The sequence below is a fragment of the Loxodonta africana genome, chromosome 3 (assembly GCF_030014295.1).
Source record: "Loxodonta africana isolate mLoxAfr1 chromosome 3, mLoxAfr1.hap2, whole genome shotgun sequence".
Taxonomy (NCBI): domain Eukaryota; kingdom Metazoa; phylum Chordata; class Mammalia; order Proboscidea; family Elephantidae; genus Loxodonta; species Loxodonta africana.
Window position 1 is genome coordinate 88960658 of NC_087344.1, and position 27803 is coordinate 88988460.

Below are 27803 nucleotides of genomic sequence, written 5' to 3' on the forward strand. Positions count from 1 at the left end.
GTGGGTTAACCATTTGCACCACCCAGGGACTTCTAGAAACAAATAAACAATTAGAAAAGTGTCATAAGTGCTATGATAGAAGAAGTACATATATAAAACCAAAACCAAACCCTTTGCTGTTGAGTCAATTCCGGCTCATAGCAATCCTATAGGACAGAGTAGAACTGCCCCATAGGGTTTCCAAGGAGCAGGTGGGGGTCTAACTGCCGGCCTTTTGGTTAGCAGCCCAGCTCTTAACCACTACACTAAATTTTAATTAGGTTATTTATTATTCATTCAACAAATATGCAATAAGTTCCTCAGTGGAACTACTGTAATTAAAGTTAACCCTTTACTTGTTTTTCTTTGTAGTTTTGCCACAAATGTCAAGGATCCTTGAGTTATTAAATTTTATTTGTTTTTGGATTCCATATTTCATATAGTCTTTCGTTTTTTGCTTAGTATTATGTTTCTGAGATTCATCCAGGTTGGTGCATATAGCCATAGTTAATTATTTTTACTATTATATGGTTTTCCACTGTATGAATATGTCTCATTTTATGTTGTGGACATATGGTTTGTTTTCATTTGTTTCTCTACAGAATTTTTATAGGGAATATACCTGACAGTAAAATGGCTGAGTTGTGGGGTAACATGCTCAACATTATTAGACAATTATAAATTATTTTCAAAAGTAGCTTATCAATATACATCCCCTCAAGACATGCGTTACTGCTTACATTGTTCCATATATTCAACAATATTGATATTTTTAGGCTTCTAAATTTTTGCCAATTTGATAGTATATCACTGTGGTTTTGATTCGTATTTTTCTTCTTATAAATGAGGTGATTGTCTTTTCTAAAGTTCACTGGCTGTTTATGGTTCCCTTATGCGGAATGCCTGTTCAAATCTTTTATTTCTTTTTCTATTAGGTTGTTTGTCTTTTTATTACTTTTTAAAAGAGTTATTTATTCTGGATACCAATCCTCATCAGTTTTGTTAATTTCAATACCTTCATCTACTTTATGGCTTTTCTTTTTACTCTGTTTATAGTATATTTTGATAAACAAAAAATTCTTTAATTTTTAATGTAACTTCATATCTCAGCCTTTTCCTTTATGATTTATTATTTCCTTCCTTACTCTGAAGTTGTAGATACTCTTCTGTGTTGTCTTTTAAGAGTTTTATAGTTTTGCCAACATAGGTCTTTAATCCAATCTAGAATTGATTTTTGTGTTTGGTGTAAGTAGGGATACAATTTAACTTGTTTCCATATGTCTTTTCGGATTTTGAGGATAATTGTGCTGCATTATTAGATCAAAGCCAATTATTTACAATATTAAATCTTCTAACCATGAATATGGTATGTCTCTTCATTTATATATGTTATTCTAATATTTTTCAATGAAGCTTTAGCATTATTTTTATAAAAAGCCTTGCACATATTATGTTAACTTACTGCAAGATTTTTATCTTTATGTTTTTGTGATGTGATTTTTAAGTGCACTTTTTATTCTGCAATAATTTTAGATTTGTATAAAAGTTGCAAAGCTAATAAACACAGAGTTCTCATATACCCCTCACTCAGTTTCCCCTAACATTAAAATCTTAAATTATCGTATTACATTAGTCAAAACTAATAAATCAATATTGATACATTACTATTAAATAAACTTGACTTTATTTGGGTTTCACCAGTTTTGATGCAAATGTGCTTTTGCTCTTCTAGGACCTAACCCAGTTACCACATTCCATTTAACCATTATGTTTCTTAAGTCTCCTCTGGTCTGTGACAGTATCTGTCTTTTCTTGTTTAACCTGATCTTTACAGTTTTGAGGAGTGCAGGCCATGTGTTTTGTAAGATGTCTTTCAGTTTGGGTTTATCTGATGTTTTTCTCATGATCAGACTGAAGTTAAAGATTTTAGATTTGAGGGAAGAATACCATTGAGGTGAAATTGACTTAAAATATTCAAAAAATATTTTATTGATGTGTAATCACCTACAATAGAATGCAGGGATCCTAGAAATTCCACCCAGTGAGCATTGACAGTTGTATACTCAGTCAGTCAACACCCAAAACAAGATAACAGAAGAACATTTTTATTATCTAAGAAAGTTCCCTCATGTCCCTTACCAGTCAATTCCCTTTCCTATCCCAGGAAAGTACTTTCTGATTTCTATTAACAAGGTTTTGTTTTTATCTGTTCTTAAATCTCATGTAAATGGAATCATATAATATGTATCTTTTATGGCTTTCTTTCACTTCATACAACTTTTTGGGGTTTACCCATGTTATATGTGTATATAATATAGATGTATGGGGTTGCTATGAGTTGGAATCAACTTGATCACAACAGGTGTATGTGTATGAGAACTGTTTATTCTTTCCATTAATAAGTAGTATTCTATTGATTGAGTATACAGCAGTTTGTTTATGCATTATCTCGTTGGGCACTTGGTGTTTTCAGTTCAGGGCTATTATGAATAAGCCTGCTCTAACATTCATGTACAAGACTTCTTGTGAACATATATTTTGTTTCTCTTGGGTCAATACCTGAGCATGGAATTGTGGGAGCTTGGGTAGATGTACGTATAACTTTATGAGAAACTGCCAAACAGGTTTCCAAAGTGGTTGTACCATATTTCACTCTGATCAATAAAAAGCGAGAGTTCCAGCTGCTCCATGTCTTAGTTACTTAATGGTGCGATCACAAAAATACCACAAGTGTGTGGCTTTAGAGAACAGACACATATTTTCTCATAGTTCTAGAGCCTAGAATTCTGAATGGCTCTAGGAGGAGATCCTTCTTTGTCTCTTTCAGCTTCTAGTAGCTGCAGCAATCCTTGGTGTTCCTGGACTTACAGATGTGGCATGTGTCTGTCTTCGTATGGTATCTTTCCTCTCCATGCATGTCTCTGTGTCCATTCTGCTCTTTTTATAACTCAGAAGTGATTAGGTTTAGAACCCACCTTTCTCTAGCATTACCTCATTAATATAACATTAACATAAAACCCCTATTTCCAGACAGGATTCTATTACAGGTACAGAGATTAGGATCATAACACATATTTTGGGAGAATGCAATTCAATCCATTACACCCTGCATCATTGCCAACATTTAGTGTTATTAGTATATTTAATTATAGTCATTTTAGTGGGTGTGAAATGGCATTTCCATGTGCTTTTAATTTACATTTCCCTGATGACTAAAGATGTTGAGTTCCTTTTCATGTGTGTATTGGCTCATTATGTAGTTTCTTTTGTGGTCTGTCCAAGTTGGATGTCCATTTTTTAATTGAGTTGTTTTTGTATTTTGATTTAGTGACTTTCAGGAGTTCTTCAAGTAATCTGGATGCAAGTCCATTGTCAGATACATATGTTGTGATTTTTTTTCCTGGATTGGCTTGACTACTCATTTTTATAATGTTACCATTTGATCAGCAGAAAATTTTAGTGTTGATGAAGTCCAATCTGTGACTTCTTTCTTTTTAAAGGAAATGAGTATCCTGTCTAAGAAACATTTATCTTCCTAAGGTAGCAAAAAAATTCTCCTGTCTTCTTTTAGTTGCTCTATAGTTTTGAGTTTTATGTTTAGATCTATGATCCATCTCTAATTAAATTTTATTTGGTGTGAGTTAGCAATCAAAGCTCATCTTTTTTCCATAAAAATATCCAGTTGTTACAGAAAATTTTGTTAAAATGACCTTCCTTTCCTCCTTGAACTAATTTGGCACTTTAATTGAAAATCAATTGATTGTATATATGTTGGCGTCATTCTTTCCCCCTCCCAGGTTTTTGTTTTCATTTTTGAGAATATACACAGCAAAATATACACCAATTTAACAGTTTTTACACGTACAATTTAGTGACATTGATTACATTCTTTGAGTTGTGTAACCACTCCTTTTTCTGAGTTGTTCTTCCCTCATTAACATAAATTCACTGCTCCCTAAAGTTCCTGTCTAATCTTTCAAGTTGCTATTGTCAATTTGATCCCATGTGGATCGTTCTTAAAAGAGCATAAAGCTCAAGGAAGACATTTTTTACCAGTTAAGCTAAAATATTGTTTGGTTTTAAGAAGACTTAAGGGGATATTTTTGGTTTAACCCTGAAGATTATCTCAGGGCAATAGTTTCAGGGATTCATCCATTCTTCATGGCTCCAGAAAGTCTGGAGTCCGTGAGAATTTGAAATTCTTTTCTACATTTTCCTCCTTTTGATCAGAATTCTGTTATGGAATCTTTGATCAAAATATTCAGTAATGGTAATTGGGCACCATCCAGTTCTTCTGGTCTCATGGCAAAGGAGGCAGTTGTTTATGGAGGCAGTTAGGTACGCATTCCATATCCTTTGATTCCTGACTCTCCTTCTTCCTCTGTTGTTCCAGGCTGTTGGTCTCTTCCTTGAACTTGGTGTTTTGTTTAGTAAATTATTCGTCCTTAAACAACACCATATTGTCTTGATTCCTGTAACTTAAGTAACTTAAGTAACTTAAGTAAAACTTAAGTAACTTAAGTCAAGTAATTTAAGCTTACCAACTTTATTCTTTGTTCAAGGTGCTTTGCATTCCCATATAATTTAGGAAGCATTCTGTATAGTTCTTCAGAAAGTCTGCTTGCATTTTTTTGAAATAGCATTGAATCTATAAATCAATTTAGGGAGAATGGACATCTTAACATTGAGTCTTGCAATCCATGAACATGGTATGTTGTTGTGTGCCATCAAGTCGATTCCAACTCATAGTGACTCTATAGGACAGAGTAGAACTGCCCCATAGAGTTTCCAAGGAGCAGCTGATGGATTCAAAGTGCCAACCTTTTGGTTAGTAGCTTGAGCTTTTAACTACTTTGCCAGCAGGGTTCCATGAACGTTGTATACTCTGCTGTTATCAAGGTCTTCTTTAAGTTTATTTTGTACTTTTTAGTATAAAAGTCTTGCATGTTATTTGTTATCTATATCACTAAGTGTTTTTGATGCTGTTGTCAATAGTATGGATTTTAAAATTTTGTACTCCAATTGTTGTAAACAGAATTACAATTTATTTCTTTTGAATTTTTATTCTGAAAGGACTACAGACTCAAGAAGTTTCAAAAAAAATACGCACACAGAGATGTCTTGTGTACCTATCACATGACTTCCCTCAATGGTAATATCTTACAGAAATACAGTACATTATCAAAAGCAGGAAACTGATATTGCCACAATGCAATTAACTAGACTACAGATCATATTCAGATTTTAGCAGTTTCCTCATACACTAATTTTTTGTCATCTTTGTGTATAGTTCCATGACATTTTATCATATGTATAGATTTTTATAACACCTCCATCACAATCAAGTCACAAAACTGTTCCATCACCACAAAGGAATGCCCTCATGCTGTCCCCTTCCCTGTGCAGCAGTCTTTCCTTCCCTAGCAACCACTAATCTGCTCTCTCTATATATAATTTTGTAATTTCCAGAATGTTATATAAATGGTATCATATAACATGTGACCTTTTGAGATTGGCTTTTGTTCATTCAGCATAATATCCTTAAGATCCATCCAAGTGGTTGCATGTATCAATAGTTTGTTCCTTTTTATAGCTGTGTAGTGTAATAGTGTATAGATGTACCACAGTTTTTTTAACCATTCACCTGTTGAAGGACATTTGATTTTTTCCAGTTTGGGACTATTGTAAATAAAGATGCCATGAGCATTTATGAACATAAGTTTTCATTTCTCTAGGATAAGTATACAGGAATGCACATTTGGTAAGTATATGTTAAATTTTTTAGGAAACTACCAGACTGATTTTTAAAGTGACTGTCCCATTTTACATTCCCACTAGCAATGTATGAGAGATCCAGTTTTGTGTGTGTGTGTGTCCTTGCTAGCATTTGGCACTATCAGTATCTTTTATTTTAGTCATTCTAAAAGATGTGCAGTGATCTTAATTTGCATTTCTTAATGGGTAGCAACACTGAACATCTTTTCATGTTTTCCTTCTATGGGGAGGCCTGGTTACGCAGTGGTTAAACACTCAGCTACTAACTGAAAGGTCAGCGGTTCAAACCCAACAGATGCTCCGTGGGAGAAAGATGTAGCAGCCTGCTTTTATAAAGATTTAAAGAGCCCTGGTGGCATAATAGTTAAAAGCTACAGCTCCCTAACCAAAAGGTCGGCAGATCGAATCCACCAGCCACTCCTTGGAAACCCTAAGGGGCAGTTCTGCTCTGTCCTATAGGGTCACTGTGAGTTGGAATCGACTTCACGGCAGTGGGTTCAGTTCAGTTACAGTTAGGTGGTGTAGTGGTTAAGACCTCTGCTGCTAACCAAAGTTCAGTTTATTTTATAAAAGTAAAGATGTACAGCCTTGGAAACTCTGTGGGGTAGTTTTACTCTGTCTTATAAGGTCAATGGGATTTGAAATTGAATCGTCAGTAGCGGTTTTATGTATATTCTGGATAGGTATCCTTTGTCAGATATGTGATCTGCAAATATTTTCTCCCATTTTATGATTTGTCTTTTCATCCTCTTAACAGGGTCTTTTGCAAAGCAGAAGTTTTAAATTTTGACTAAGTCTAATTTATCCGTTTTCCCTTTTATGGATCATTCTTTTGGTGTCATGTCCAAGAACTACTAGACTAACCCTAGGTCACAAATATTTCCTCCTGTCTTCTTTATAAAATTTTTATAGTTTTAGGTTGTTTTTGTGTCCTATATAGCAGCTTTGTTGTTTTATTAGTTACCATTGAGTCTTTATTGACTCATGGTACTTATAGAGATATAATTCAGATATAATTCACATATAATTCACTCTTTTTAAAGTATACAATCAATGGCTTTTAGTATATTCACAGAGTTGTATGACCAGCACAGCAGTAAACTTCAGAACATTTTTATCACCCCCAAAAAGAAACGCCATGCTCATTGGCAGTCATTCCCAATTCCACCTAGCCCCCATTCCCTGGAAACCATTAATCTACTTTCTGTCTCTATAGATTTGCTTATTCTGGGCATTTCCTGTAAATTGAATCATACAATATATGGTCTTTTGTAACTGGCTTCTTTCATTTAGTATAACATTTTCAAGGTTCATCAGTGTTGTAGCCTGTATCAGCACTTCGTCCTTTTTATGCCTGAATAATATTCCATTGCATTGATAATGGAGCACTGGTGGCGCAGGGTTAAGAGCTCAGGCTGCTGACCAAAAAGCCAGCAGTTTGAATCCACCAGCCACTCCTTAGAAACCCTGTGAGGCAGTTCATCTCGGTCCTATAGGGTCACTTTGAATCTGAATCTACTTGATGGCAACAGATTTGGTTTTTTGGTTTGCATTGATAATACCATATTTTGTTTATATATTCATTGGTTAGTGGACATTTGGGTTGTTTCCACTTTTTGTTGTTGTTCTTAGGTGCTGTTGAGTCAGTTTCTACTCATAGTGACGTGTTGTACAACAGAAGGAAACACTGCTCTGTCCTCCGCCATCCTTAAAATTGTCGTTATACTTGAGCCCACTGTTGCAGCCACTGTGTCAGTCCATCTTGTTGAAGGTCTTCCTCTTTTTCGCTGACCCTCTACTTTACCAAGCACGATGTCCTTCTCCAGGTACTGATCCCCCCTAATAACATGTCCAAAGTATGTGAGCCATAGTCTCTCAATCCTTGCTTCTAAGGAGCATTCTGATTGTACTTCCACTTTGTAGCAATTATAAACAATGCTGCTACGAACACTTGGGTGCAAATTTTTTTGTATATATATATATATTTTTTTATCTTGAGTATATAGCTATGAGTGAATTGCTGGATCATGTGATAACTCTGTCTAAGCTTTGAAGAGCTAACAGCTTGTTTTCCCAAACCCCTGCACTATTTTACATTCCTGTCAGTGGTCCATGAGGATTCCAATTTTCCACATCCTTGCCAACGTTTGTTATCTATCTTTTTGATTAGAGCTATCCTACCCAATACCCACTGGACAGAGTATAACTGCCCCATTGGGTTTCCAAGGCTGTAATCTTTACGGAAGCAGACTACCACATCTTTCTCCCATGTAGTGGCTGGTGGGTTTGAATTGCCAAGCTTTTGGTTAGCAGCTGAGCACTTTACCATTGCACCACTGGGCTCCTTGTTGTTGTTAGGTGGTGTGGAGTTGGTTCCCACTCATAGCAACCCATGTTCAGCAATGAAACACTGCATGGTACTGCACCATCCTGATGATCATTACTATGATTGAACCCATTGTTGTAGCCACTGTGTCATTCCATCTCATTGAGGGTCTTTCTCTTTTTCACTGATCCTATACCTTACCAGGATCCCTGGTGGCATAGTGGTTAAGAGCTCGGCTGCTAACCAAAATGTCGGCAGTTGAAGTCCGCCAGCCGTTCCTTGGAAACTCTATGGGGCAGTTCTACTCTGTCCTCTAGGGTCTAGAGTAATTATTGACGTTTTAGTCTCATATAGATGATTTTTTTAACTGTAGTTTAGTTGAAGGTTTACAGAACAAACTAGTTTCTCATTAAAACAGTTAGTATACATATTGTCTTGTGACATTGGTTACCAGCCCCACAACATGTCATCACTCCCCGCTTCTCAACCTTGGGTTCTCTGTTACCAGTTTACCTGTACCCTCCTGCCTTCTAGTCCTTGCCCCTGGGCTGGTGTGCCCCTTTATTCTTGTTTTGTTTTATGGGCCTGTCTGGTCTTTGGCTGAAGGGTGAACCTCAGGAGTGACTTCATTACCAAGCTAAAAGTGTGTCCAGGGGGCATACTCTTGGGGTTTTTCCAGTCTCTGTCAGTACAGTAAGTCTGGCCTTTTTTTGTGAGTTAGAATTTAGTGTACATTTTTCTCCAGCTCTGTCCAGGACCCTCTATTGTGATCTCTGTCAGAGCAGTCAGTGGTGGTAGCTGGGCCCCATTTAGCTCTGCTGGACTCAGTCTGGTGGAGGCTGTGGTGGTTGTGGTCCATTAGTCCTTTGGATTAATCTTTCCCTTGTGTCTTTGGTTTTCTTCATTCTTCCTTGTTCCAGATGGAGTGAGACCAGTGGAGTATCTTAGATGGCCACTCACAAGCTTTTAAGACCTCAGATGCTACTCACCAAAGCAGAATGTAGAACATTTTCTTTATAAACTATGTTACACCATGTGAGTTAGATATTTCCCAAGACCATGGTCCTCATAGTCCTCAGCCCAGTAATTCGGTCCCTCAGGGAGTTTGGATGTGTCTGTGGTGCTTCCCTGCCCTTGCCTTGGACAAGTTGTGGTGGCTTCCTCAGTATTAGGTACTGTCTTACCCTTCACCAAAGTTAACACTTATATAGACAGATTTTTAATAGAGCCTGGTACTAATGGATAATATCCTTTATTTTGTGTGCCAATGTGTTATTTCACTAAAAGGTGACCTCAAGGGATAGTTTCAGTTCAAGGTTTAAAGAGTATCTCAGGGTGATAGTCTTAGGGAGTTCTCCAGCCTCAACTGGTCCAGTAAGTCCGAACTTTTTCAGAATTTGAGTTCTGTTTCATATTTTTCTCCCATTTTATTTGGATCCATCTATTGTGGCCCTGATCAGAATGGTCAGTAGCAATAGCTGGACACTATCTAGTTCTGGCCTTAGTGTAGATGAGGTTGTGGCTTGTGTAGGCTATTAGCCCTGTAGACTAGTTTCTTCTGAAACTTTGGTTTCCTTCTTTCTCTTTTGCACCTAAAGAGTAGAGACGATAGTTGTATCTTAGGTAGCTGCTTGCAAGCTTTTAACACCCCAAATGTTACTTATCTCAGTAGGATGAAGAACACGAACTTTGTGGTGTCAGTTGACTGAGTTGTTCCAGGAAACTAAGGACCTAAGCCGTCAAACCTAGAAAACCATTCTCGCAAGGTGTTTGGTTATGTCTGAGAAGTATCTGTAACTGTATCTTGTGTGGATATATGTGCATGCACACACATATCTATACATACCTGTATGTATCAATATCTCTAAGGGTTGCTTTATTTTTTTCCTTGCTTATAATTTGTTTGACACTTTCAATCTGTGGATCGGTACTGGGATAGTTAATTTCATGTGTCAACTTCGCTAGCCTGTGGTGCTCATCTCTAGTTGCTATTATGGAGTAGTTACAGATGGTTAAATCAGTTGGCCTTAAGTAAAGCAGATTACCTTCCGTAATGTAGGTGGGCCTCAATCACTTCAGTTGAAGGCCTTAAGAGCAAAGAGGATGATTCCCTAGGGTTTGTTCTGCCTCCGGCCTAAAAATAGATATTTTGACAGAACTCACTCTTCATTCTTTCCATTGCCTGAACTATGGATTTTGTGTGGGTGACTTTAAAAAACAGAAGTGTGTTTCTTCATAGTTCAGGACACTAGAAGTCTGAATTCAAGGTGTGGCTCTTGTGGGCCATCTTAGCTGCCTATAATCCTTTAAATGCTTCTGTCCCTGTTATCTGTCTCCCTCTTCTCTCTGTGTCTTTGTTTTCTATCTACTCTTTTTATAACTCAAATTATTAGTTTTAGAACCCACCCTACTCAGGTATGACCTAATTACCATAACAAAGATAACCCTCTTTCCAAACAGGATCATATTTACAGATATAAGGGCCAGAATTTCAATACTTACTTTGGCGGTGGATACAATTCAATCCATAACTGATACTGAGAGTGGTCCTGGAGAAACAGAATCTTAAAGGTGAATTCTCTGAATTGCTTTTGGGGTTTCTGGAATTGGTTCTTAAGTCTGGTTAGATTTAAAGGCACTCATGACTATATTTCCAGTAGTAAAGGTGGCACTGATAGTCCATGGTATGATGTGGTAATAAAAAAAAAATCCAAATCCATTGCTGTCGAGCCGATTCCGACTCATAGCAACCCTATAGGACAGAGTAGAACTGCCCCACAGAATTTCCGTTGTAGATTCAAACTGCTGACCTTTTAGGTTAGTGACCAAAGCATTTAACCACTACGCCACCAGGATTTCCATGATGTGGTAATAGAAATATGTAAAATATCACCATTGAACATTGGTAGTCAAACACAAGAGACAAGATCCTGGGTGATCATATATTTGATACCTTAGAACATTTTTGTCAAACTGACAAGTAGAGTGTCATTGACTAATTGCTCTTACTTTCACTGGACATAAGGAGGAAAGAAAAGAATGAGCCCAAGGCTTCAAATGCCAGCTCAAGCACTGCATAAAACCAAATCAAACCCATTGCCATGGAGTCTATTCCAACTTATGGTGACCCGTGTGTTACAGAGTAGTATTGAGCTCCCTAGGATTTTCTTGGCTATAGTCTTATGGAAGCAGAAAGCTAGGCCCTTCTTCTGCAACACCACAGGATGGGTTCTAACTGCCAACCTTTCAATTAGTAGATGAGTGCAAACTGTTTGCACTACTCAGGGACCTTAAGCTCTGCATAAGTGACTGCAAGTTGTGACATGTGCCCTGAAGTAAACCTTATCTCCTGTAGCCACGGGACAGAGTAAGAGAGAGAGATTGAGATTTACTTCAAGGAATTGGCTCATGCAATTGTCGGGGCTGGCATGGTAGGTCCAAAATCCATAGGTTGGGCAACAGGCTGGAAACTTGTGCAGGCTTTTGTCTCAAGCTCCATAGGACAGGCAATGAGAAGAGTGAGATGAGGTTTCTGCCAAAACATCTATTTATACTCTGTAGGCAGAATATACACTAGGGAAACTCACTTTTAGCTCTTAAAACCTTCAACTGATTGATTACATTAGATTAGATTACATTATAGAAGGTAATCGAGTTTACTTAGGGCCTACTGATTTAATCACACCTGGACGTGCTCAGGTGCTCACCGAAAGGTTGGCCGTTCAAATCAACCCAGAGGTGCCTTGGAAGAAAGACTTGGTAATCTGCTTTCAAAAATCAACCTTTGAAAACCGTACGGAGCACAGTTCTACTCTGACACATATGGGGTCACCATGAGTAGAAATCAACTACATGGCAACTGTTATTTTTAACTGTTCTATAACAGCCCATGTAATTTCTCCATGACAGCAACTAGTCTAGTGTTTGACCAAACAACGGGGAGCCATAGCCTAGCCAAATTGACACATAAAATTAACCATCACATGAATAAGCTTTGATAATTTGTATCTTTCAAGGGATTTATCTGTTTGATCTAAGTTATCAGATTTATTGGCATGAAGTTGTTCATAATATTCTCTTATTTTTTTAATGTCTCTGGTATCTATAGTGATATCCTCTTTCTCTTTTCTCATATTTCTAATTTGTCCCTTCTTTTTTTCCCTGGCCAGTCTGGCTAGAGTTTTATCAGTTTTATTGATCTTTTCGAAGAATCAGATTTTTCCTTTTAGTATCAAGGCTTTACTTGTAGTTAGATGGAAATACATTGGATGGTTTTGAGAAGAGAAGTGACATTCCTTGATTTTGTATTTTAAAAGGATTCCTCTGGTTGCCAGATGAAGAGTAGAACAGTTAGAAGCAGGAAGAACCACTTAAGTGATTATTGCAACAGTGAATTTACAATAAAAATGGCACCTACTGGAGTTTTGCTCTGTTTAGCAGATGTATACAGTGTTATTAGGAAAAGAAGATCCAGTACTTATAAGTATCCCTGAGGCACTCTAAACTTTAGAAGTTTAACAGCAGCCAGTGTGGTAGGAAGAGGACCAAGAGGTACCCCAAAAGCCTAGTGAAAAAAGAATTCAGGAAGGTGAGAGTTATGAACTGTGGTGTGTGTGTGTGTGTGTGTGTGTGTGTGTGTTCTTTTTGAACCATTTGGGAGAACATTGCACATGCTATTCTCCTTCACTCCTTAATATTTATGCATGTACATCCTAAAAATGAGGATATTTTCAGTAGAGTTTTCAAGTTCAGGGAATTTAATAGTGATGTAATACTTTTATATAATCTATAATCCATATTCCATTTTTGTCAATTATTCTTACAATGTCCTTTATAGAATTTTTTCCTCTGCATCCAGTCTAGAATCACGTTTGCATTTTCTTATCAAATCCCTTTAGTCTGTAATCTGGGACAGTTATTCAACCTTTGTCTTTCATTATACTGACTTTTTAAAATTTTATTTTATTGTGCTGTTGGTGAAAGTTTACAGCACAAATTAGTTTCTTATTTGAAAATTTATACACAAATCATTTTGTGACATTGGTTACAATCCCTGCAGTGTGTCAGCACTATCCCCCTTTCCCTTTACACCCTGGGTTTCCTGTGTCCACTTGCCCATTTTTCCTGTCTCTTCATGCCTTCTCAGCTTTGCTTTTGAGCAGGTGTTGCTCGTGTGGTCCCATATACTTGATAGAACTAAGAAGCACGTTCCTCACATATATTATTGTTTGTTTTATACGCCTGTCTGATCTTTGGAAGAAAGGTGGATTTCAGGAGTGGCTGCAGTTCTGAGTTAGCTGGGTGTCGGGGGGCCATAGTCTCAGGGGCTCCTCTAGTCTCTGTCAGACCAGTAAGTCTGTTCTTTTTATGTGAATTTGAATTTTGTTCTACATTTTTCTCCTGCTCTGTCTGGAACCCTCTATTGTGATCTCGGTCAGAGCAGTCGGTGGTGGTAGCTGGGCACCATCTAATTCTTCTGGGCTCAGGCTGGTAGAGGCTATGGCTCCTGTGGTCCATTAGTCCTTTGGATTAATATTTTCCTTGTTTCTTTGGTTTTCTTCATTCTCCTTTGCTCCATTCGGAATGGGATCAATAGATAATCTTAGATGGGCATTCACAAGCTTTTAAGACCTTAGACACTACTCACCAAAGTAGGATGTAGAACATTTTCTTCATGAACTATGTTATGCCAACTGACCTAGATGTCCCCCGAGACCACGGTCCCCAGCCTTCAGCTCCAGTAACTTGGTCCCTCAAGGTGTTTGGATGTGTCTCGGAATCTTCTATGACTTTGCTTTGGTAAGGCTGTGCTAACTTCCTCTGTATTGTGTGTTGTTTTTCCCCTTACCAAAGTTAACACCTGTCTATTTCCCTCCCCACCCCTCTGCTGACTCATAACCATCAAAGATTGTTTTTTTTTCTGTGTGTAAACCTTTTCTTTTTATAATAGTAGTCTCATACAATATTTGTCCTTTTGTGATTGACTTATTTCACTCAGCATAATGCCCTCCAAATTCATCGATGTTGTGAGGTGTTTCACAGATTCATCATTGTTCTTTATTATTGGGTAGTATTCCATTGTGTGTATGTACCGTAACTTGCTTATCGATCTATTGATGGGCACGTAGGTTGTTTCTGTCATTTTGCTATTGTGAATAATGCTGCAGTGAAAATGGGTGTGCATATGTCTATTCGTGTCTCAGCTCGTATTTCTCTAGGATACATTCCTAGGAGTGAGATTGCTGGATCATATGGTATTTCTGTTTCTAGCTTTTTAAGGAGGAGCCATATCTTTTTCCATAGTGGTTGTACCATTTTACATTCCCACCAGCAATTCATAAGATTCCAGTCTCTCCACGACCTCTCCAACGTTTGTTATTTTCTGGTTTTTGTTGTTGTTGTTGTGTCATACCAGTAATATCTGTTTTTTTGTTTCATACCAGTAATATCTCATTATAGTTTTGATTTGCATTTCTCTAGTGGCTAATGATAGGAAATGTTTCCTTGTGTGTCGGTGAGCTGCCTGAATGTCTTCTTTGGTGAAGTGTCTGCTCATATTCTTTGCCCATTTTTTATTCGGATTATTTGTCTTTTGTTGTTGAGGTTTTGAAGTATTCTATAGATTTTAGAGATTAGACCTTTGTTGGATATGTCATAGCCAAAAGTTTTTTCCCAGCCTGTAGTTTCTGTTTTTACTTTTTTGATGAAGTCTTCTGATAAGCATGTTTAATTTCTGGGAGCTCCCAATTATCTAGTTTATTTTCTGGTGTTTGTACATTTTTTTAAAAGTAATTTTTATTGTGCTTTAAGTGAAAGTTTACAAATCAAGTCAGTCTCTCACACAAAAACCCATATACACCTTGCTACACACTCCCAATTACTCTCCCCCTAATGATACAGCCTGCTCTCTCTCTCCAGTCTCTATTTTCATGTCCTTTTCACCAGCTTCTAACCCCCTCCACCCTCTCATCTCCCCTCCAGGCAGGAGATGCCAACATAGTCTTAAGTGTCCACCTGATTGAAGAAGCTCACTCCTCACCAGGATCCCTCTCCAACCCATTGTCCAGTCCAATCCATGTCTGAAGAGTTGGCTTTGGGAATGGCTCCTGTCCTGGGGCAACAGAAGGTCTGGGGGCCATGACCACTGGGGTCCTTCCAGTCTCAGTCAGACCATTAAGTCTGGTCTTATGAGAATTTGGGGTCTGCATCCCACTGCTCTCCTGCTCCCTCAGGGGTCCTCTGTTGTGTTCCCTGTCAGGGCAGTCATCAGTTGTAGCCAGGCCCCATCTAGTTCTTCAGTTTGTACATTTTTAGTTAAGGCTTGTATTGTATTTATGGCGTGTATTAGGGCCTCTAGCATTGTCCCTATTTTTTCTTGCATGATTTTTATTGTTTTAGGTTTTATATTTAGGCCTTTGATTCATTTTGAGTTAGTTTTTCTGTATGGGGTGAGGTATGGGTCATGTTTCATTTTTTTACAGAGGGACATCCAGTTTTGCCAGCACCATTTGTTAGAAAGACTGTCTTTTCCCCATTTAATAGACTTTGGTCCTTTGTCAAATATCAGTGGGCCGTGGGTGGATGGATTTGCATCTGGGTTCTCTATTCTGTTCTCTTGGTCAATGTGTCTGTCCTTGTACCAGTACCAGGCTGTTTTGACTACCATGGCTATATAGTAGGGATATTGACATTTTTGAAGAACACAAACCAGTTATTTTATAAATCATAGACTATGCCCCAGTTTGGCTTATCCTTATGATTAGATTTAGGTTATCATATCTGAAGACTTTCAATATTCATCTGCCAGATCACTAAGGATGTTAGTTTTGATCACACACCAAGGTATAGTTCCCGCCCCCCACTGCATTATTCCCATCTTTACTCTTGCAATCAATAAGCAGTCTGTGTAGAGACACTTTGAACCCCTGCAGATATCCTTCTTTTCATCAAACTTTACTTCCTAGCTATAGCATCTGTTGATGAGTCTTCGCTGATCCAATCTTTCCTAAATTGTAGCAAAATGGTATTTTCTAACTCTACCACTCCTACCCACATTTATCATTTGATTTTCTATCATATGGAAGAAGCTTTCCCTTCTCATTTATTTACTTATTTATTATCAGTATAAACTTATTAATTTCTATTTTACTCAGTGGATTATAATCCATTACTACCATTATTTTGATGCTTACATTTTACCTAGCAGGTATGTCCTTTAAGATGGTTCCTCTATCTTTTTTTACATATCCCCACCGTTTTTTTAGTTCATCCTTATTTTCTGATACTGTAACACCATTTTTAATAGTTGGAAGAGTATCCATTGTTTACCATTTTATTACTCTTGGTTTATTGATTGCAGGTTTTATTAAATGCTAAACAGTGCTGTGATGAACATTCTAGTAACTGAGTATTTACACAAATCCAAAATTAATTACTTGGATAATAAATTTCTAGAAGTGGTTTTGTTAAATTGCCCTCCAGAAAAAATTCTACTTATTTGCACTAGCGAGTATATAAGAAAGCCCCCTACTTTTTTTTTTTTTTTTTTAGCATGCCCATTTTTGTCATCCCCTAATTTGGGTAGAATTTTAATCAGCGTAGGGCCTTACTGCTCAAAGTGTGGTCCCCACCCCAGACTGCCTGAGTCAGAGTCTGCATTTTAAGCTCCCCAGGTAATTAACAGGCACATTAAAGTCTGAGAAGCAATCTTTATACACGGTTTGGGTAATGTACACAAGGTGTATACATGTGTGCACATAAGTATCTTAAGCAAGCCTTGGGATGCTTGGGAGGGGGGCAGGACAATGTAGGTCAACAAAGAATACTAACACTTTTTCCCTCAGAACACAAGCTAGCCTCAGCTTCACCCACTCCTTCCCAATTACCCTATTCATTAGCCTGTTGTTTTATTTAGTGGTTTAATGAACACTTGTATGAGAACCACTTGCAGAATGTGTTACGAATGCAGACTCCCAAACCCTACTCCCAGAGATTTCGTTTCACTAGGGCCTGGTCTTATGCCCATGAATCAGCATTTTAACAAGCATGCCAGGTTATTCTGATTCCCTGAAGTTTGAGAACTGCTATACCGTTGCACTTCCCAGAACACACCTGGGATATATTGTTTGAACAAATGTTTTATTTAAAAGATTTTTCCCATTTTTATAAATTCCCGTTTTATAGAATTCACTTCTTTTTTGGCAGTGGTTACATACTAACATGAAATGGCTAAGGCTAGGAATGATTACTTTTTAGCCCTCCATAATTCTGACCGCCAACAAATCGGCTTGAAGGCACCTAACAACAACAACAGTTCTGGCCAGGTGACCCTAAATTAGTCAGGATAGAAATAAGTAATCCCATTTGAACTGTCCTTCATCCTTTCATTCTCTATGCTGGAGACAGCCTTCTTCAACCAATCCAGATTCTTTTCAGATGATACCTCAGCTTTTTGTTTTTATGTCAGTATATTTGGTGAAAGAGATTCATATTGTGGGGGAAATTTTCATGAAATATTTATTATGTTAGAATATATAACTCCTATAAATATGTAAATCAAATATATTAAAGAAATTATCTATTTTAAAACTATTTTAAGTTTTTAAAATATGGATAACTTTTTTTATATAGGAGGATCAAAGAAAAAAGGACGCAGAACATAAAAAAGGTACTTTTTCTTAATACTTTATTAGAAGAAACCTTATTCAATGTATAGCAATTCATATCTTAAAGAATCAAGAGGCTATCCTAACTTCAAATTCTTATTGGAAATCAGACTTACTGAATGCATTGAGACTGGAGGAACCCCCAAATCTGTTACCTATAAACAACTTTTGAACCTCGAGGCAAAACTATCCCAAACAAGAATTTAGCACAATGACTAAAGAATGTCTGCCTTGAGCATTACGCCCTTTTGAAGAATTACCCATATGAGATTGAAATGACAACGGCCACTCTAAAGCACGGACGAGAATTTTAAGGGACAGAGAGTATATATTAACGGTGGTGAAATAATAGGGGTCGAGACAGTGAGAATGGTGACAGAATGTGAAGTATGTAACCACTGCCAATGAACTGTACAGGAAAAAATTGTTGAATAGGTCTATGTTCTGTTCTGCATATTTTCACCAAAAAAAAAAAAAAAGAGGCTATCCTAAATGTTATCTAAGTATTTTTAAATGCCATGAAAATTCATTTTTATTATTTACATTTATTAGTATGTGAATGGGTGTATATTTTCAAAAAAGCAAAACTTTCAATGTCACATTACAAAGAAAATAATCAGCATAGACCAATTCCCCACTTTCTTACTTCTCTGACACCAGCTACAACATGCATCACTTCTCTGTGACCCTAGCCACCCAGAGCTGGGTCAGATCTCACAAGTTAAAAGGACACCATCCTATTTCATATTATGTCTTAGTACCTAAAAATATTACCTCCTATATAATTTTAGAAATGTAGAATATAAAATGTAATAAAGTATTAAAAGCAGCTTTAAGAGTTAATGTGTAAAATATTAAAGGTTAATATGTAAAATATTACAAATGATATGTTAGGATTTTTTAAATAATCATAATTAAGTTTGGGGGACCCACCAGGAGTTCCCCTCACTTCTGACCTCCGGACCATAAATTCAGGGGATTTACCTCTGCCCATTCAAGATGCCAGCTAGGGGTCCTCAGCCCCCTTACTTCTGACCTGCTGGCTCCTGCTACTTTCTCAGGTTTAATGATTTGCTGGGACAACTCACAGAACTCACAGAAAGTGCTGTACTTAAGATTACAGTTTTATTATAAAGGATTCAAATCAGGATTAGCATAAAGAAGAAGCACATGGGGCAAGATCTGGAAGGATTCCCAAAGCTGAACTTCTGTGTCCCAAAGGGATTATGTCTCCCTCCCAAGAGCAGATGTTTTCACCAACCAGGAAGCTAATGAAGGTTTGGTGCCCAGAGTTTTTAATCTGCGGTTTTGCATTATGTAATGCAAACTCCAGCCCCTCTCCCCTGAGGTGGGTCCATATCACGAGATGATCATGAGGTAGGGCTCTCTGGCCAGGCCACCATGAGGTGATCATCACGAGGTACCCTGGAGGTCAGCTGATATCACAAGGTGATCTCAAGGCATTCCGAGGTGGAGCTCTCTGGCCTGACCACCATGAGGCAATCATCACGAGGTAGGTCCCTCAGGCCTAGCCAGCCCCTATGGGAGTTGTCTCTCTGGCATAACCTGTCATGTCTGGAATTCTTATCAAAATTCCAAATTCCAAGGGTCACTTCTCAGGAACTAAGGACAAAGGCCAAATGACTTTAGGTAAAGCTAAATTCTTTATCATAGATATATCTTAAATAAATTTGAGAGATTTTAATATTTGTCTCTTAGTTATACCCTAAGGTGTCATAGTCAATGCCATATAGTAATGCCTGAAGATCAAAAGACATGCTTTTATAATCCTTTAGATATTTCATAGTATGTCTTAGTACCTGCAAATATTACCTCCTACATACTTTTAGAAATGCCGAATATAAAATGTACTAAGGTATTAAAAGCAGCATTAAAAGTTAATGTGTAAAATATTAAAGGTTAATATGTAAAATATTACAAAAGGTATTTTAGGATTTTTTAAAAACTTACTGTTTTTAATATTAAGTTTGCAGCATAAATGATACAATGGGAAGAACATGAGACTTGAAAATCTAGATTGACGTCCATTTGTTATTGATTTGTGTTGTCGCTTCTCTAAGTCTCAGTTTCCGCTATTGTGAAGTAATACTAATAATAACTACCTTGAAGAATTATTGAGGGGAATAAATGAAATTTGAGAGTATGTCAAATTGCTTTATAAATTATAGGGCACTATAAGATTTTTATATATATACATAGGAATGTTAGTTATTATTTTATTACTATAGAACCAACCCATAGGCTCTTCTCACCATGGACCAAACTTTTTGTAATTTGCCTGCTCAAGGAGGCATGTATTTTTAAATTGATTTTTTTTTTAAAAAAAGGCAATATTTAGCCATAAATACGTTAAAAAAAATCTTTCCCTTTTCTGATTTTGAGGAACATTCCAGAGCTGAGATTTCTAGCCTGATTAGAATCTTTTCATGTTAAAACAGGCTTGTGTAATACACTTTCTTTTGATTTTATTTACAATAGGCTTTTCTACTCTTGATTATGAAAATATTGCTAATATATTGCTAATTTCCCAAGTTTACATTTAATATCCCATGGCAATGATAACAACTCGGACTTTTCTCTACAGCATTATCCTGTCCTAAAAAGAATCTGAACTTTAAAAAGTAACATTGTCCTCATAATTAAGATTTGGTTTATGAATATGTAGTATTCACATAAATCTAATTTTCTTTTACAGCAATTAAAGACCACTCTAAAGATGAATCCTGCCTTGCAACAAATAAGGCCTTTTTAGACCCATCAGAGACTAGCTCAACAACAAATTGCAGCAGTATTACAGTAAGCTTATCAACATTACCGTCTGATTCCTATTACAGCCAAAGTGTAGAAGCAGCTGATGACTGGTTTTCTGATGATTCTTTAAAGAAAAAGAACTCTCGAGTGCCTTTTCTAGGGGAACCTCTAATGGAAAAAGTATTTTCATACTTATCAACCATTTCATTAGAAGAATGTACTGAAAATGTACTGAATGTGACACTTTTTGATGATCAAAAAGATGACAGCGTTAAAGAAACGTTTTCCCGAAGAAATACAGAGGTTGAAATACAGAACCTTCAACGTAATATTGAATGACTTTCTTCTTTTGAAACCTTGTATATAGTGAAATCAGGTAAAGTTAAAATTGAATTACCAACTTCTGAGTCTCTTAACATGTCCACATTACTATTGCTTTTTGTTCTTTGCCATAGAGTGGCCCTACTTCCCTTGCTGGTTCTTATTTCTAGAAACAAAATTATAGGAAGAACTAGAATGATATCATTGACATTAATCTTAACTCATTGTATCTCATCAAAGGACAGTAATAGGAATGTATTTTAACATACAGTGGAAATATTTTAAGAAATCCTCAGCACAAATATATTTTTTAATAAAACAGTCACAGCATATCTTTATACTTCTGACATTTTCAGTTTTTATTTTAGTGGGGGTGGGGGTGGGGGAATATCAACTTTTCTAAATTTTAGATACATAAATCACCTGCCATTTAAATATTATGTCATGTTTTGGTAAGCAGTATTATTTTGTTCCTACGTATGACTGTGAAGAATCCAGAAAACTGTCTTTCTCCTCCCCTATCTCTGTTTTTCAGAATCACCCTCTACCTCCCAACACACTATGATAAGAAAGGAGCAGCTATGTTCACAGGCACCTGACTCAACCTAGATGAATCAGAGTTTCTCTCCAGCCTGAGAGACCATTGGTCAAATTTCTATTTTTGAGTCTGAGGGCTTTCTGACACCCACCATGTAATTATCTTTTTTTTTTTTTTTTTGCCAAAAAACCCTCCATGTAATTAATCCTTTTTCTTTTCTTTCTTTTTGGAAGAACAATTATAAAAGTATAATGTTGTCTTTTGTGCTTAAATTACTCACACCAAGACCTTTCCATACCTCCTTAAGAGATTAATTATACCTATTACAATAAATGAAGACAACCAAAAAAACAAACCAAACCAGTTGAATCCAATTCATGGCAACCCCATGTGTTGTAGAGTAGAACTGCACTTCATAGGGTTTTTAAGGGTATGACCTTTCAGAAACAGATCACCAGGCCTTTCTTCCAAGGACCCTCTGGGTGGGTTTGAACTGCAAACCTTTTGATTAGTAGTGAAGTGCTTAACCATTTCCATCACTCAGGGACTCCTAAATGAAAAGAAATTTGTCTCAAATGAGATAATAGAGTTTATCCAGGCCCATCATTTCTGTCCCAGGGGAAATGTTAAAAGAGATTAGAACACTTCTCTCTTTTGAAGCATTGACCTGGTTATTTCCATACAGTGTGCCTATTGGTTGCGAGCATACTCTCCTTTACCCACCCCTAAGTCTACATAAGCTATGTTAGCTTAAGGTCTATATGGAGCAGTAAAAACAAAAATTTTAATTGGCTTCTTGGTTTCCTGCAACTTCTGTCTTACTGCCTATCCTAGAGAAGGTAGTCACCTCCAATTTTGGTAAAGTCCTAAAAATTCCCTAGGAATTTGAAGTTGGAGGTAAGAGATTCTGGCCTTGTCTGACTAGTCTCTGGAATAGAGAAAATATAAACTAGGGTTCTATGGGCAGCCATGTCCTACCTTGTGGCTTGGGAAGAAAAAAACAGCAAATCAGCAGTGAGAGAGCAATGAAGTATTTACAAAGTGGAAAGCAGAGATGAGAGATCAGGAGAGTATGATTTCTGGCTTTCTAACAGTGCCCCATTCTCTTGTTCTAGCCCTTCATGAAGCATGGCTATAACCCCTGCCCTTGCTTGGTAAGGTACCCTTGTATCCTAATTATAAGTTCTCCTTTTTGCTTAAGCTAGCAATATTTGATTTCTATTACTGGCCACCACCCCTGAGGCCTGGCTTTAACTGTTTTTCTTGGCTTTGGTAATGTTCCCTTGTAACTTTATAATAAATTCTCCTTTTTGCATAAACTAGAGTTTATTTCTGTTACTATAACCAAACTGTCCTAACCAAATTCTTGTCCATATTACAAATAAGATTTGTGCATATAAAGTAATTCTTATACTGTAATGATATAATACATTAAATTTATTTCTTCAAAACCTAATATATTTACTTGTTATTACAATGTTACTCCGTATTATAGGTGTGCATACTATTTGAAAAGTCCAGTGAGCAGCACTTATAAGTTATACAGCATTCTAAAATAATCTTATTTTCAAGAACTGTGAAGAGTCTGAGATTTCATCCTACACACAAGCGGACAAGTTAGCCTGCAGCCATTTCATGGATTCTTACAGAAGACATGAAACTCTTGGATCAGAGACAAAGGACAGTTTATTATTCATAGCAATAGCAGTATTCAGAATATCATCATTTTTGTGTCAGTTTCCTAAGTTCTAGTTCCCATAGGGCACTATGCAGAAGGCCAGATAATACCTGTATACACAGTGGGTTGCATTACAGGAAAGGGACCCTGAGTTTTGGGAACTAAATATTTTATAATGAACAGAAAGCATACCTGCCCTTTGCTGCACAAGGAAACATTGTCTTTACCGTACTGTCCAGTAAGTATGCCTGCTCTTTGCTCCAGAAGGGAGCACTATCTCTATCTTCTGTGCTGTTTATTACGTAAACATCTTCGAAAGATAGTTTGGAACATAGGCAGTTTGTATCTCTGCTCACAAGACATGTAGAAACACAAAAGAGCCACGGAGAATTGTTTCCCAATGCTTATATACTGTAAAAATATACTGTGGGGTCATTTATGTGGCAAATAGTTTCACTGTAGTCTTTATTCAGCCACTAATTAACATTGTCATCAGGTATTAAATACAGTTCTTTTAATTGCAAATACCTGAAAACCAACTCAAATTACCTTAGGAAAGAAAATATTTTGTTTCTTACATGGCACCCAAATAGTGGTTGAACAGCTAAATGCAGAAGTACGGGTTGTAATTGGGCTTCAGGACTAGCTGGAATAAAGGCTCTAATTCCTTTAGGACTTACTCTGTTCGTACTCGTCAAGATCCAGTGAGGGAAGAAGAGCCACTCTCATGTGTGAAATAGGGATTTATTACAGGCTTTATATCTTACACAACTGTAAGAGAAGCTGGGGAAGTGAAGGTTCAGGAGAGAAGTTGGAGAACCAGAGGAGTCACCAGTCAGTTAACCTGAGAAGCCATCTTGTCCAACTACCACAGTAAGACTGGGAAGGGAACATTTGTGGGGATGCCTAAAAAAAAAAAAATTTTCTTTTTTTCTATGGAAAGCTCTGCCTCTGAGTAGCAGCTGTCTTTTTGGTGTGCTGCGAAGCATCTGGTGGCGGGCTGGGAACCATTGTTTGTAAACAGTGAGGAAGAGCAGGACATTAAAAAGAGCTAGACACAGTGCAGAGGAAAGTGAGAAGTTGGAACCCACAGGCTTCTCTTCAGTCTGTTGGTTACCCATCAAAGCATAACAACCTTTACAAAGTAATGATCTCTGCTTAAATTCTGCCTTCTAAATATTGCACAAATTCCTTTTTTGCCAATTCTAACCTAGGACCATACAGAGAAAAGAATTCTGGGAAACACAGTCCTAGCTTAATAAAGTTAATATAGTACAGACCACCACAGACCAACATCACCAACTTGGCATTCATTTACACATTAACTGTATTTTTTCTTGCTGTTATTGTTGGGTGCCATCAAGTTCATTTCCATTCATAGCGATCCTGTGTACAACAGAATGAAACACTACCTGGTCTTTTGCCACCCTCACAATCTTTGCTATGTTGGAATCCATTGTTGCAGCCACTGTGTCAATCCATCGCATTAAGGGTCTTTCCCTTTTTTGCTGACCCTCTACTTCGGAATCGATTCATCAGCAAGGGTTGGTTTTGGTTTTGGCTACTTTACCAAGCATGATGTCCTTCTCCAGGGACTGATACTTCCTGATAACGAGTCCAAAGTATGTGAAACAGAGTCTCACCATTGTTGCATTTAAGGAGCATTCTGGCTGTCCTTCTTCCAAGACAGATGTGTTCTTTTTTTTTTTTGGACATTCATGGTATATTCAATATTCTTCACCAATACCATCATTCAAAGGCATCAGTTCTTCTCCAGTCTTCCTTATTCATTGTCCAGCTTTCACATGTATATGAGGTGATTGAAAATACCATGGCTTGGATTAGGCTCACCTTAGTCCTCAAAGTGACATCTTTGCTTTTTAACACTTTAAAGGGCCCTTTACAGCAGATTTGACCAGTGCAATACATGTTCGATTTCTTGACTCCTGCTTCCATGGTTGTTGATCATGGATCCAAGTAAAATGAAATCCATGACAACTTCAGACTTTTCTCCAGTTATCATGATGTAAGGATTTTTGTTTTCTTTATGGTGAGGTACAATCCATACTGAAGGCTGTAATCTTTGGTCTTCATCAGTGATTCAAGTCCTCTTCACTTTCAGCAAGCAAGGTTGTGTCATCTGCATATCGCAGGTTGTTAATGAGTCCTTCTACAGTCCTGAAGCCATGTTTGTCTTCATATAGTCCAGCTTCTCGAATTATTTGCTCAACATACAGATTGAATAAGTATGATGAAAGGGTAAAACCATGACGCACGACTTTCCTGATTTTAAGCCACACAGTATCCCCTTGTTCTATATGAATGACTGCCTCTGGGTCTATGTACTGGTTCCTTCTGAGCACAGTTAAGTGTTCTGAAATTCCCATTCTTCAAAATGTTATCCATAATTTGTTATGATCTACACAGTCAAATGCCTTTGCATAGTCAGTAGAACACAGGTAAATATCTTTCTGGTATTCTGTGCTTTCAGCCAAGATCCATCTGACATCAGCAATGATATCCCTTATTCCAGGTCCTCTTCTGAATCTGGCTTGAATTTCTGGCAGTTCTTTCTCAATGTACTGCTGCAACCATTTTTTGAATGATCTTCAGCAAAATTTTACTTGCATGTGATATTAATGATATTTCCACATTGTTGGGTCATTTTCTTTGGAATGGACGTAAATATGGATCTCTTCCAGTCGTTTGGCCAGGTAGCTGTCTTCCAAATTTCTTGGCATAGACAAGTGAGCGCTTCCAGCATTGCATACATTTGTTAGAACATCTCAATTGGTATTTTGTCAATTCTTGGAGCCTTGTTTTTTGCCAATCCCTTCAGTGCAGCTTGGACTTCTTCCTTCAGTACCATAGGTTCCTGATCATATGCTACCTTCTGAAATGATTGAACGTTGACCAGTTCTTTTTGGGGTATTGACTCTGTGTATTCCTTCTGTCTTCCTATGATGATGTGTGTATTCAATATTTTCCCCATAGAATCCTTCAAAATTACAACTCGAGGCTTGAATTGTTTCCTTAGTTCTTTCAGCTTGAGAAATGCTGAGTGTGTTCTTCCCTTTAGATTTTCTAATTCCAGGTCTTTGCACATTTCATTGTAATACTTTGTCTTCTCAAGCTGTTCTATCTTCTCTTCAGCTGTTTTACTTCATCATTTCTTCTGTTCACTTTAGCTACCCTGTGTTCAAGGGCAAGTTTTCAGAGTCTCTTCTAACATCCATTTTGGTCTGTTCTTTCTTTCCTGTCTTTTTAATGACCTTTTGCTTTCTTCGTGTATGATGTTCTTGATAGCATTCCACAACTCAACTTGTCTTCAGTCATTAGTGCTCAGTGCGTCAAATCTGTTCTTGACATGGTCTCTAAGTTCAGGTGGGATATACTCGATCATATTTTGGCTCTTGTGAACTTGTTTTAATTTTTTCAGCTTCAGCTTGAACTTGCATATGAGCAACTGATGGTCTGTTTCGCAGTCAGTGCTGGCCTTGTTCTGACTGTTGATATTGAGCTTCTCCATCATCTCTTTCCACAGATGTAGTCAATTTGATTCCTGTGTCTTTGATCTCTTGAGGTCCATGTGTATCGTCACCGTTTATGTTGTTGAAAAAAGATAATTTGCATTGGTCTTGCAAAATTCTATCATGCTATGTCTGGTGTTGTTTCTGTCACCAAGGCCTTTTTCCCAACTACCAATCTTTCTTTGTTTCCAACTTTTGCATTCCAATCACCAGTAATTATCAATGCATCTTGATTGCATGTCTGATCAACCTCGGACTACAGAAGTTGGCAAAAATTTCAGTTTCCTCATCTTTGGCATTAGTGGTTCATGCATATATTTGAATAATAGTCATATTAACTGGCCTTCCTTGTAGGCATATGGATATTATCCTATCACTGACAGTGCTGTACTTCAGGACAGATCTTGAAAGGTTCTTTTTGATAATGAACACAATGCCACTATTCAATTTGTCGTTCCTGCATAGTAGACCATATGCTTGTCTGATTCAAAATGGCCAGTACCAGTCCATTTCAGCTCAGTAATGCCTAAAAAAGGATAACAATATTTATGCAGTCCATTTCATTTTTGATGACTTCCATTTTTCCTTGATTCATACTTCATACAGTCCATGTTCCAGTTTTTAATGGGTATTTGCAGCTGTTTCTTCTCATTTTTTAGTCATACCACCTCAGCAAAGGAAGATCTTGAAAGCTTTACTCCATCTGTGTCATTAAAGTTGACTCTACTTTGAGGAGGCAGCTCTTCCCCAGTCATATTTTGAGTGCCTTCCAACCTGAGGGGCTCATCTTCCGGCACTATGTCAAACAGTGTTGTATTGCTAGTCATAAAGTTTTCGTTGGCCAGTTTTTTCAGAAGTAGAGTGTCAGGTCCTTCCTAGTCTGTCTAAGTCTGAAAGCTCTACTGAAATCTGTGCCCCATGGGTGACCCTGCTGGTATTTGAAATACCAGTGGCATAGCTTCAGCATCACAGCAACACTCAGTACGACAAACTGACAGACTGTGGGGTAACCATATTTAGCCTGCACTTAAAAATATGCAGCAAAATAATGCTTCCAAAATACATGATGTAATATCCCTCTGGAACAAAAAATCCACCAACTGCCTCCTTAAAAGGTGATATAAAGTATTCATTTTTGAGTGATGTCTGTTTCCCTTCTAGCAGTTTAGTAATTCTCAGATGTTCATTGATCTTCTGTAACCTAAATAATGAGATACAG

The 27803-nt window shown here is 37.3% G+C and overlaps 1 protein-coding gene across 1 annotated transcript in view; it reads left to right on the forward strand.

Moving 5' to 3' along the window:
* C3H1orf185 (chromosome 3 C1orf185 homolog) overlaps nucleotides 1-22793 on the forward strand; it is a 42356-nt gene extending 19563 nt beyond the window's left edge. The window contains exons 4-7 of the mRNA XM_064279947.1: nucleotides 17711-17747; nucleotides 20462-20893; nucleotides 21374-21530; nucleotides 22492-22793. Of these exons, the coding sequence (XP_064136017.1) occupies nucleotides 17711-17747; nucleotides 20462-20856 (432 nt within the window). The 3' untranslated portion in view covers nucleotides 20857-20893; nucleotides 21374-21530; nucleotides 22492-22793. The remainder of the gene's footprint in view (nucleotides 1-17710; nucleotides 17748-20461; nucleotides 20894-21373; nucleotides 21531-22491) is intronic.
* The last annotated feature ends 5010 nt before the right edge of the window (nucleotides 22794-27803 follow it).